Here is a 12,005-nt window from a genome sequence, read left to right on the forward strand (position 1 = left end):
TTCCCACTCACTACCAACACGAGGGACGATTATCTGAATGAGTTCTGGGCCACCCCTGTGTCGACTCGGCCAGGTATGGTGCTGGCCACCAAACCCCTCGTGTGCTGTGCCGGTCTTCAGAGGCGCTGCTTGCTAACAGCACTTGCCCCAACAGTCTGTTTAGGCTATAAAGGCGATCGTTGTTATTTATGTCTGTGTGTGTGCATGCGTGCGCCCGTGTGTCTGTGTGTGAATATGTGTACGTGCCCCCGTGTGTCTGTGTGTGTGCGCATGCCCCCGTATGTCTGCGTGTACACGTGCCCCCCTGTATCTGTGCATGCGTGCGCATACCCCCGTGTGTCTGTGCATGCGTGCGCACACCCCCGTGTGTCTGTGCATGCGTGCGCACACCCCCGTGTGTCTGTGCATGCGTGCGCGTGCACCCATGTGTCTGCGTGTGCACGTGCGCATGCCCCCGTGTGTCTGTGTGTGTGCGTGCCCCCGTGTGTCTGCAATTTTTGCGACTCATGATGCCCCTTCCGACAATAAAGCCAGCATCAGGAAATTAAGGGAGGTTAAAACAACATTGATTTTGTTTCTATTTACGTTATGCAATATTTATTACAGTATTACATGCACATGTACATTTCTTCTTATTTATGAGTTTAATAACAATGCTTCTCTTTTTATTTTGACTAACACATTTTATAATACTGACCGCATTGGCATTTAAAAAAAGTCATTCATTGTGTTCCAACTTACGAACCGTGCCACTTACGAACGGGTTGCAGGAAAGCTATATAGATTAAAATGAGATAAGATGTAGCATATAATGTGTGTTAAGGGAACCAGTGTATTTTATGTAGATTATGTTCATTAAATGCAACAGAATGCAGTTATATAATATATAATGTATTTTAATGCAGAGTTATTTATAGCCACATGAGAATGTTTTCTGAAAATTGGATTGGAAAAACAAAGGCATAACTATTAAATTAAAAAAACCCATAAGATAACCTCAAACTTAATTTGGAGTTTTCGTGACTGCAGGAATTACTGTACTCTATGGTTCTTTCGGTAAAGTCACGTATGAAGAGAAAATAATAAATAATAGCATAAGATAACCTCCAATGGGAACAAATTACAAGAAAGGCAAGGTAGAAATTAATAGTGAAGGCTACAGGATACATATGAGCAAAACAAAGGTAATGTACAAGTTCACTAAACATTTGCAGATATCTGTCAGAGGGACCCAGCTAGAAAATGCATCAGAATTTGTGGACCTGGGACAGTTATTCTAAGAGGACCAAGTTAATAAAAATAATTAAAGTGGAGAATGAGCATGGGCTGGAGTGTTTTTGGAAAGCCGAGTTTGGTAATAGAACGCAACAAGCCGATGTGCCTAGAGGAGAACGTCTTTCATTGGAGCGGATTACCGGCCACGCATACCGATCAGAAACATGGTCGTTACGGTAACGAAGACAATGGAACTACATCTGAAAATTGTGCAACTAAGAAATAAAAGGTGCATGCTTGGAATAACATTGTGAGACAGACGAAGGAACACAGATTAGAGAACATCACATTGGCGACAAAAGTAAGTGGGCTTGGCCAGGACACGCTGCTGGAAGGGATGGTGGCCGGTGATGAAGGCTCGACGTTCGCCGCAAAGATTGGGCGAGGAAATCCGATCTTGCGCAGAAGCTAAGTAGACTGTTACTTCAATGGGCCATGGTTGATGGTGATGGCTGGGGGAGGCCTTCATCCAGAGGGGGATTAATCATGGCTGATAATGACGATAATGAAATACACTAGAATAGAGTTAGTGTATATACACTATAACATTACGCTATAGAGTATATTAATATATTTTAAATGTAGTACATTTTATATTTTCATTGCACAAGAACACTATTTGCTGACCCGCGCATACTGGACATCTATGAAAAAGAGCTTCACAGCTTAGGGGCCGTCCATAAATGACATCACGCGATTTTGGCCGATTTTTGACCCTCCCTCCCCCCCTCGTCACACGGCGTCACAAATGTCTGACCCCCCTCCCCCCCCAGGTGCGTGACGTCATTTATGGACGACCTCTTATCGGATTCCTCCAGTCTCCATAACGATTCTGATTACTCGTATATACTGTCTAATGCAGACAGTATATACGAGTAATCCACTGCTGGATGAAGGCGTCTCCAAACCATGCAGGTCATAGGGGTTGTTTGGCCATGTTTCACTACGCTTGTACGTGCGAATTGAAAAAGGTATGGAGCATAGACATGGGAGCATAGACATGGGAGCATAGAACCCCAGTACGGTACAACATCTAATTTTGCTCCCCTCCCCTCTGATGCTCACCTACTTAACTTATCAGAGCCCCACATACACCTATTACAACCTGGTGTGCATGGTGGTCACACATCCAAGCCTATAATGCGAGCTTGAGAGCAGAATAGGCCATTTGGTCTTAGGCGCTGCGTATTAAATATCATGAAATGTGTTACGTATGAAGTATTTAAGAGACAATATGTTACATAGTATACGTGTGATAAATACACTCACATCTTACGTAGTTTCGATTTAAAGCTTTCGTGACTGCAGGGATTCATCTTCTTGGTTCTTTCGGTAAAGTCACGTAGAAGGGAAGTAATAAAATCATGAAAATAAAACATAATAAAATAATTCTCACGACGTTTCGGCTACAACACAAGCAGCCGTCTTCAGGTGAAGAATGAGACACTGCCAAGCTTGGAGCTTATATATAAGCTGGGTTGGAGGTGGAAGAAGAGCGCCTTAACAAAAGAATGTGCATATCAAGAGGAATTTAGCATTTTCATGGAAAAATGCATAGGAGGTGGGCGGGGGGGGGGTTTCAAAGTCATATTATGCCCATGCATTATGCAGGATCAGCAGCACCTAAGGGAGGGGGCAGGGGGTAGCATTAACAAAGGGAGGGAATGTTAATAGTATGTACAAGCAATGAAACATGTCAATGGGAGAGCGGTGGAAGGAGACCTGCAGCGGAGCCCTGTGGAGAACACAAGATACACAGTTAATGCCAGTGAGTGGACTGCGGTCTAAAAGTCACCGTAAACGTGAACAACAATCAGTTAAGATCCGAAATGGTTTATTACGTCCTTCCAATGATTGCTTAGCCAGAATCCATCTTCTCGGTTGAAATTGTCTCTGTGTTTGTATATGTGGATCGCCTCATGAACGAATCTCTCATGGTAGCCAGATGGCTTGCAGAGAACCTCTGTCTTGGAGAAGCCAATGTCATGTGAGCCCACTGAATTGTAACAGTGATCTGCCACGGCTGAGGTGTTTGTCCTACCGTGTTTCAGGTCTGCTTTATGTTCACGGATGCGGTCCGAGACATGTCGTTTGGTTTCTCCAATGTAACTGCTACCACAGAGGCAACTTAGTTTGTAGACGCCAGGGTACTGTATGTCTGGAACCACGTTTTTTACAGACGGGACCAGATCACAGATTTTATGTACTGTGTTGAATCGGACCTGAATCTTGTGTTTAATCAGGATTTTGGAGATCTTTTTTGTGACCCCAGCAATGTAGGGTAAGGTGATGGTTTTGAAAGGCTCCTCAACAGGATCCTTATTGATGGTTGGAGTGATGGCTTTACGGATTATGTAGTCGGAGTAACCATTAGCCTTAAGAGCTTGGCGTACGTCTTTGAGTTCACTGGCAATGTGTTCCTGGTCGGAGATGCATTGGGCTCTATGGTATAGAGTATTGATGAGGGAGTTCGTCTGGGATGGAGACCTGATGGTTCAATGAGCCATTCTGTCTACAGGAAAGCCACACATACGGATGCCTACCTAAAACCGGATTCCCACCACCATCCATCCCAGAAGAACTCCCTCATCAAGACTCTATACCATAGAGCCCAATGCATCTCCGACCAGGAACACATTGCCAGTGAACTCAAACACGTACGCCAAGCTCTTAAGGCTAATGGTTACTCCGACTACACAATCCGTAAAGCCATCACTCCAACCATCAAGAAGGATCCTGTTGAGGAGCCTTTCAAAACGATCACCTTACTCTACATTGCTGGGGTCACAAAAAATATCTCCAAAATCCTGATTAAACACAAGATTCAGGTCCGATTCAACACAGTACATAAAATCCGTGATCTGGTCCCGTCTGTAAAAGACGTGGTTCCAGACATACAGTACCCTGGCGTCTACAAACTAAGTTGCCTCTGTGGTAGCAGTTACATTGGAGAAACCAAACGACATGTCTCGGACCGCATCCGTGAACATAAAGCAGACTTGAAACACGGTAGGACAAACACCTCAGCCGTGGCAGATCACTGTTACAATTCAGTGGGCTCACATGACGTTGACTTCTCCAAGACAGAGGTTCTCTGCAAGCCATCTGGCTACCATGAGAGATTCGTTCATGAGGCGATCCACATATACAAACACAGAGACAATTTCAACCGAGAAGATGGATTCTGGCTCAGCAATCATTGGAAGGACGTAATAAACCATATCGGATCTTAACTGATTGTTGTTCACGTTTACGGTGACTTTTAGACCGCAGTCCACTCACTGGCATTAACTGTGTATCTTGTGTTCTCCACAGGGCTCCGCTGCAGGTCTCCTTCCACCGCTCTCCCATTGACATGTTTCATTGCTTGTACATACTATTAACATTCCCTCCCTTTGTTAATGCTACCCCCTGCCCCCTCCCTTTGGTGCTGCTGATCCTGCATAATGCATGGGCATAATATGACTTTGAAATCCCCCCGCCCACCTCCTACGCATTTCCCATGAATATGCTAAATTCCTCTTGATATGCACATTCTTTTGTTAAGGCGCTCTTCTTCCACCTCCAACCCAGCTTATATATAAGCTCCAAGCTTGGCAGTGTCTCATTCTTCACCTGAAGACGGCTGCTTGCGTTGTAGCCGAAACGTCGTAATAATTATTTTATTATGTTTTATTTTTATTATTTTATTACTTCCCTTCTGCGTGACTTTACCGAAAGAACCAAGATCTTACGTAGTATTGAATGTTTTGAAATGCAGTAGAATTCTGCAATGTAGAATATTATACATGACCATGTACTGCCCTTTGTCAATCTACTGCTGTACTGTACTTTTTGAGTATGAGGATTAAATGCACTCGAAAACATGCGGTATATAATCCACTTGAAGTTGACTGGACGAAAATTCGAAATAGTTTGGTGGAATTTAATGTACATCAAATGCACTAGAATAACCTTATGTAGTACAGCAAAACCTCACCAAGCCAGACTCAGGTAAGCCAAAATTCGGAGTAAACCATACATGCTACATAAACAAATAAACAATGACAACACTTCCCAAAACACTCTGATGGGAACGCTGCATAGGACACGGCTCACTGCCCTCTGCTGATCTTGCGCGGGAGATTCGAGATGCCATAGCTGTAAACCCATGCGGTTTACCCGTATTCTTGTACAGAGTTTTCAGGTCCATACGGCGTACAGCCATTTCAAGATGGGCAAAAAATATAAAAATGTTGTTTGTTTGTGTTTCTCCCTTGTGATGGGACTTTGTAGGATAAACGTTGAGATTTTTAAGAGCACGGGGTGACCAATAAGGTCTAAATTGGTCTGTAAGAAGGTAGGCACTGATTAGGGGTTGGCAGGTATGGAGATGCAGACATTAAGACTGATGTGTAAGAGGCTTTCCCTGACCATTGTATTATACATTGTATAATTAGTATATGACACATTGTACTGTATCATACAGTCAGTATCAGTGACGTGCGGTGAGGTCAATGGCTGGGGAGGCACTGGCTAGTGTCAGAGCCAGATTCACACACTGAGGGGGGCGTGGCCTCACTGAGCAGTGTTGTCTATGATGAGGGAGGCCGTGCACACTGAGCGTTGTTCTCTGCGATGAGGGAGACCGTGCACATCGAGCGGTGCTTTTTGTGATGAGGGAGACCGTACACAACGAGCGGTGTTCCCTGCGATGAGGGAGACCGTGCACACTGAGCGGTACTCTCTGTGATGAAGGAGACCATGCACACCGAGCGGTGTTCTCTGTGATGAGGGAGACCGTGCAAGTTGAGCGGTGTTCTGCAGACGCGACTCTCACAACTGTACTTAACGTGTAGACATTCTGATGAACAGTCCGTGGGCTATTTTAAATCACAACCCCAATACACACGATGACTTCCAGACAAGGGACCGTTTCATCACCAGCACCACAAACATAAATTAACTCATGTTCTGGGGTTCATCATCTCAAAGGCCTCCAGACAAATGTTTTCCCGCAGGATTGCTGAAGCAGGTAACTCTGCGCAGGTTTAACTTTTTGACATTCATAAGTTAGTTCCGTCACCCAAAGTGCGTTTTGTTTGATTTCTCTAAACATTGAGTCTATTTACGTGCGTGACCTCGAGACAGATGCCAGTATGTTTATTATTTTATTATCTACAATCCTCCAAAACAGCGCACGATGCTTGTGTGTAACAACGGGCGAAGCGCTGACATGAGTGAAGGCCACAGCCTGTGGAGGCCCACCTGCCGTAGTGCATGATGGAGAGGTAGTCGTAGGGCAGATCTTCTCCACAGCCACTGCATTCCAGCCGTTTGAACTGCCCAAGCTCATCTGCAGGCAGCAGGCACAAGGAGCCCTCACGATTAGAAACACTGCCTTAATGCGGGCATCTTAACACGTTTAAACCTGTTACCGGTTCTATCAAGAGCACACACAGATTGTTGTGGTAGTGTTTGTGTCACGTAATTATGAATCTTGCATTGCGCTATTTCGATGACACTGAAGCATCTCCAGCTCAACCGTGTGGAGCGGCGCTTATATCCACTGCTGTCAGTGGGGGAAATTCCACATTTCTATGGTGGAGACTGATAAAACAACCACTGTGGACTTCCCACGAAGTGGTACTCGTTACTGATTCTAACGAGGTGATGGGCCAAGCGTGATGCTGCTCGAGCGTCGCCATGTGGAGCGAGGGCCGTGAGTGCGACGCCGCTCGGCCGCATGTGAACGCACGACCGCACACGCAGTCTGCAGCACAGCCGTGCGGCTGCATAGTCACGAGCTCTAGTTACCAGTCGAGCTACCGCCACCTCCATGAGATCACGAGTTAGCTCGACTACGCTGACGATCAACAGACAATACAAGACACATATACAGAGGGAGCTGTGATCATAGAATCCAGCCGAAATTTGAGGCCCGTTGAGAGAAGCACCGTTGTCTCGTCACTGGCTGTACTTGCAGTGTGAAACCTGGTCCCCACTACTCGCCCATACCGCTGTGGAGTACCTAGCAGCACTTATAGACCCCGTGCTGTTCCCTACACGTACAGAATAGGTACAGGATGTGTTATAGTGAAATGGTAACAGTACTTCCCGATCACCCTTACACAAGAGCACAGCAGACTCCTTTGCACAGCGGTGCGCAGCTGAGAAGCGGCAAGGGAGAGTAGAGACCCCATGCAACCTCAACCCTGTGGCACGGCAGGGGGCATTGCACAAGCGACGCTCGCACCATGCAGCAGTTGAGCTCACGTGTGAGCTCCTCGTTAAACTGACGATACGCTGTATGTCAGTACAAGGCAGTGATAGTCAAGAATAGCACCCCTACCCTGGATGCCTTACTCACTCTCGTGGCACCACTCACCTTCCTCGATGTTGTCCTCGTGGACCTTGATGTGCTGGTCGCGGTCACTGCGGCAGTGCTCGTGGTGGAAGCCGAGTGCGTGCATGAGCTCGTGCAGAACCGTGCCCTTGTCCACCTTCCCGGGCTCCAGCGACACGGACTGAGCCCCTCCCTTCTTGCCCAGGAACGACCAGCTCCTGGAGAGGACAAATCCCATCCACGTTCACGATGACCCCCATGGCTCTCGTGACACGTGCATGATGAGCCTGCATCGTGACCTTCAAGGTAAAGTTTTGTGACCATCGTGGCTGAGTGAAGGGGTTGTATTGTGTATGCGAACTTATTTTGCACCGTACATAGCCAGCCGTGATAATCGCAGGTGCAGGTTAAACGTCAGCTTCTGTACTCCGTATGGGAGTGCACTCTGTGAGGTCCACTCAGTCTGTAATACTCCATTGGCTTTCTGGGTTTCACTGTGCAGTGATCAACGTGCATTGTGCTCAACAGAAGACAATGCCTTCATGAGATTCGTCCTGCACTGAACAAATCAATGCTGCACTGCAAATTACTTGTGCAGCTGCACAAGTAAATTACTCTATACCTGGTTTATCAGATACATCGTGCATGTGAACACAGGTATGGTAGCACATTAACTGTGCGTATTAAATATATTACATTAAAATACAATAAACCAGCCATTTTAGCACCAGCTAAGAGCTAATTCTGTTTGCAAGGGAAACCTCAGAATCTGTAATTCCAGAGAAACCTCCCCTGTTCCACTTATCCATGGTATGAATCCTCTTATCCTTTGGGCTCCTCCCTGTAATTACGAATTTGCACTTAAATTGGCGAATTTACATTTTGGAGAATGAAAATATTAACTGCACTATCGTATGTCATATGCAGATCAGGTGGGAAAGTGCATTGTACTATTGTGTGGATCAGAGGTCACATGAAGCGATCTCAGAGGTAGTTCTGTGATATCCACTTCTGTAGGCCATCCTCTAATGCAAAGAGTTGCGGTCCTCTGCAATAAATCCTAAAGGATACTTTATCTCATGATGCCGAGAGAAAAAATGGGATTAAATTTGCAGAAAAACTTGGATTTAAAAAAAGATTGGCAGATATTCTGATGGAATATTTTCTATTGCCATGCCCAGCTCTCTCTTTCTCTCCCCACACGCTCATCCCACGCTCTCTTCCCACGCTCCCCCTCTCTCCCCACGCCACCTCGCTGTGTCAACCCTGCTGTTCCCTCCACACAACGATCTCTCTCCACGCCGCTCACTGCTGCTCACCCATCCAGGGCCTGGAAGTTGATGTAGTCCTCCTGGTTGTCTTTCCGGATGAGCCGGACACAGGTTTCCTCTGCAAACTCATTGACTGCTTGCTGGATCTTCTCCTTGTCATTGGTGTCTGAAGATAATAATCACGTGACATTACAATCACATTACAGCCCACGGCGCCTGTATTATAATCACACGGCACTCGTATTATAATCGCACTATGCCTGTAATTGAATCCCGCTGTGCCTGTATTATAATCACACTGTACTCATATTAGAATCGCACTGTGCTCATATTAGAATTGTTCTAGAATCGTGCACTTTCTTTTTAGTTGTGGAGTGGAGCAGGGAATGAGGGAAGGGGTCTTTGGAGACGATGATGGAGATGATGGGAATGGATGATGTTGATTAATGATGACAGATCATGTTGATTGGTATGCCAATTATTTATCATGATTGTGCAATAGATGACGGTGATGATAGTGGTGGAAGTTAATATTCGTAAACGAGATGGGGATGATGATGTCTGGCAATGGATGATGGTGATTGTGGAGAGCAGCAGGGTCAAGAGAGTGGGCGGGGCGTGGGGAAAGTGGGCGGGGCGTGAGGAAAGTGGGCGGGGCATGGGGAAAGTGGGCGGGGCATGGGGAAAGTGGGCGGGGCGTGGGGAAAGTGGGCGGGGCATGGGGAAAGTGGGCGGGGCGTGGGGGAAGAGAGAGTGGAGCACGGCAATATAATGGGGTGATGACGATAATGATGGATGAGGCTAAGTATACAGTAATTATTATAATGGCATTGGTAGCACCAGCGGCACAGAGAGATGTGCAGAGGTAGAGTCACCGAGAGAAACACAAGGAAAGACACAAAGAGAGATGGAAAGATACGAAGAGAAACACAGAGACATGGCGAGACAAAGAGAGACATGAAGAGGTAGGGAGAAAGACTTAAAGATAGAAGCATTGAGGTAGAGACAGGTAGGCAGGGATGCAGAGATAATGCCACATGGACCGATGCATATGGATAGCTAAGAGAGAGAGACTGATATACAGAAAGAGACCGAGAGAGATGGCAAGAGAGCGACAGACATGGAGAGGCACAGAGATAGAGACACAAAGATGATGGAGTGACATGAATAGATAATTAAGAGAAATGCTGAGAGACTATGAGACAGAGGTAGAAAAAAAAGGACTTTTGACCTTTTAAACAACTTTTATTGCCGCCAACAGCAACAGCACTGGAGGCGATTCTGATACGAAATACACAGTCACCAGCAAACAAATAACAAACGCTATAAGTCCACGTGCTGTGGCACTAAATGCACGGCGCACAACACGAAAGAAAAGTCACGCGGTGGTGGTCATCGCGCACACCATGGCGACGAGCAAGCGCTTCAGAAGGTGAACATGAGGGTGCCATCCACACTGGTACAGAGGGCTTTTCCGGCTCCCCAGCGTTCCAAGATGTGCACATCACCGACATGTGTGTGGTATGCGTGTTCCAGCTGGAGCCGCAGAGAAGAGGAGAGACAGATAGAGACACGGAAAATGGAGAGGGATCCATGTGGCGAGCCACGAGTGAGTGATGTGCGGATGGCCTGTGTAGAGCCGGCAGTGCCAGCTCAAGCAGCTCCAGACCGGGGCTCTCACCACAGAGACCCAACCTGAAGCCACAGCTGCCAGGTGTGTGTGGTGCACTCACCGAAACCAGAGCAGACGTCGTAGAGAACATAGACTTTGCCATCTCGGTGCTTGACCCAGTTATGGCTTCCATCTAGACAATCAACACCCAAGCTCAGTATCGCATACAGTGGAGCCTAAACAATCAGGAATTATGCAAGACGATCCTACTTTATTGTGTAAAAATATACATATTAGTCAATTGCTTCCCCATTGAAAACATCTCACAATCACACCCAGTGATCACACTGATCTCAGTGACACGGGTTCAATTCCTCTTCATGGCCAACATCAAGTGTCGATGATATCTATCAGTGCTGTTTGTTACTGGTCACTTGACGTTTTGGGCCTTTGGGCCTGTAGTCAACTAAACGTGTAAACAAGTTTACAGGGGCTGTAAAAGGATTTAGCTACTTGGCAATACACAATTGCCTAATTTGTTTGGATTGTTTTCGTTCGTATCTCTAATTATTACGTGTTTACCTACTGGACCACTGTAGTTATCTTGCTGTGGTAATTATTATTGGAGTAAACACATTTTAATTGCTTCCAATGTTGCCGACTCAGCACTTCTGGTGTCAAAGGTTGTGTCTCTGCCGCCGTGGCAAAGAAGTAACAGAAGTCCTTGTAGAGAGCCGACTGTTTGGAGCAGGGGTCCTCAAACTTTTTAAACAGGGGGCCAGTTCACTGTCCCTCAGACCGTTGGAGGGCCGGACTATAGTAAAAAAAAACTATGAACAAATTCCTATGCACACTGCATATATCTTATTTTGAAGTGAAGAAACAAAACGGGAACAAATACAATATTTAAAATGAAGAACAAGTAAAGTTAAATCAACAAACTTGCCAGTATTTCAATGGGAACTATAGGCCTGCTTTTGGCTAATTAGATGGTCAATGTCCGGTTCCATATTTGTCACTGCTAGTCGTAACAAGTGATGCAAGTGTGCATCCGTTAGTCTAGATCTGGTTGGAGATTTCAAATGTTTCATTCTGGAAAAAGTCTGTTCACAGACATAAGTGCTGCCAAAAATGGTTGCCATTTTGAGTGCATGGTTCCTGAGATGAGGATATGTCTCAGAGGGGAGAGATGCATAGAAATTATGAAGGCTGCTTGACTTGAATGCGTCTTTCAGAGAGTCACAATTCTGCAGTTCAGCCAGTTCCATTTGGTAAATTGTATCCAGATTTTCAATGTCAATAGAAAATGGGTTACGGAAAAGCTGTATGTCCTGTTCATGGAGATGAAGCTCTTTAAATCCAAATTGGAACTCCTTTTGCAATTTTTCCAGTGAATCCACACATGTTTTGTTTGGGAATGCAACCAATGGTTTTTCCGCTAACAGATTTTGAGTTGTGGGGAGATGGCAGAAGTTTTCCTCCTTCACTTGTTTGATGAGGAGGCCTAATTTTACTTCAAATG

The 12,005-nt window shown here is 45.9% G+C and overlaps 1 protein-coding gene across 1 annotated transcript in view; it reads right to left on the reverse strand.

The window, feature by feature from the left end:
• The window catches only part of LOC144948113 (uncharacterized), a 128,114-nt gene that overhangs the window by 15,108 nt on the left and 101,001 nt on the right, over positions 1 to 12,005 (reverse strand). Inside the window, exons 29-32 of the mRNA XM_078877545.1 lie at positions 10,605 to 10,676; positions 8,920 to 9,037; positions 7,643 to 7,818; positions 6,523 to 6,610 (exon numbers count right to left, since the gene is read on the reverse strand). Of these exons, the coding sequence (XP_078733671.1) occupies positions 6,523 to 6,610; positions 7,643 to 7,818; positions 8,920 to 9,037; positions 10,605 to 10,676 (454 nt within the window). The remainder of the gene's footprint in view (positions 1 to 6,522; positions 6,611 to 7,642; positions 7,819 to 8,919; positions 9,038 to 10,604; positions 10,677 to 12,005) is intronic.

Source organism: Lampetra fluviatilis, chromosome 3, assembly GCF_964198595.1.
Source record: "Lampetra fluviatilis chromosome 3, kcLamFluv1.1, whole genome shotgun sequence".
Taxonomy (NCBI): domain Eukaryota; kingdom Metazoa; phylum Chordata; class Hyperoartia; order Petromyzontiformes; family Petromyzontidae; genus Lampetra; species Lampetra fluviatilis.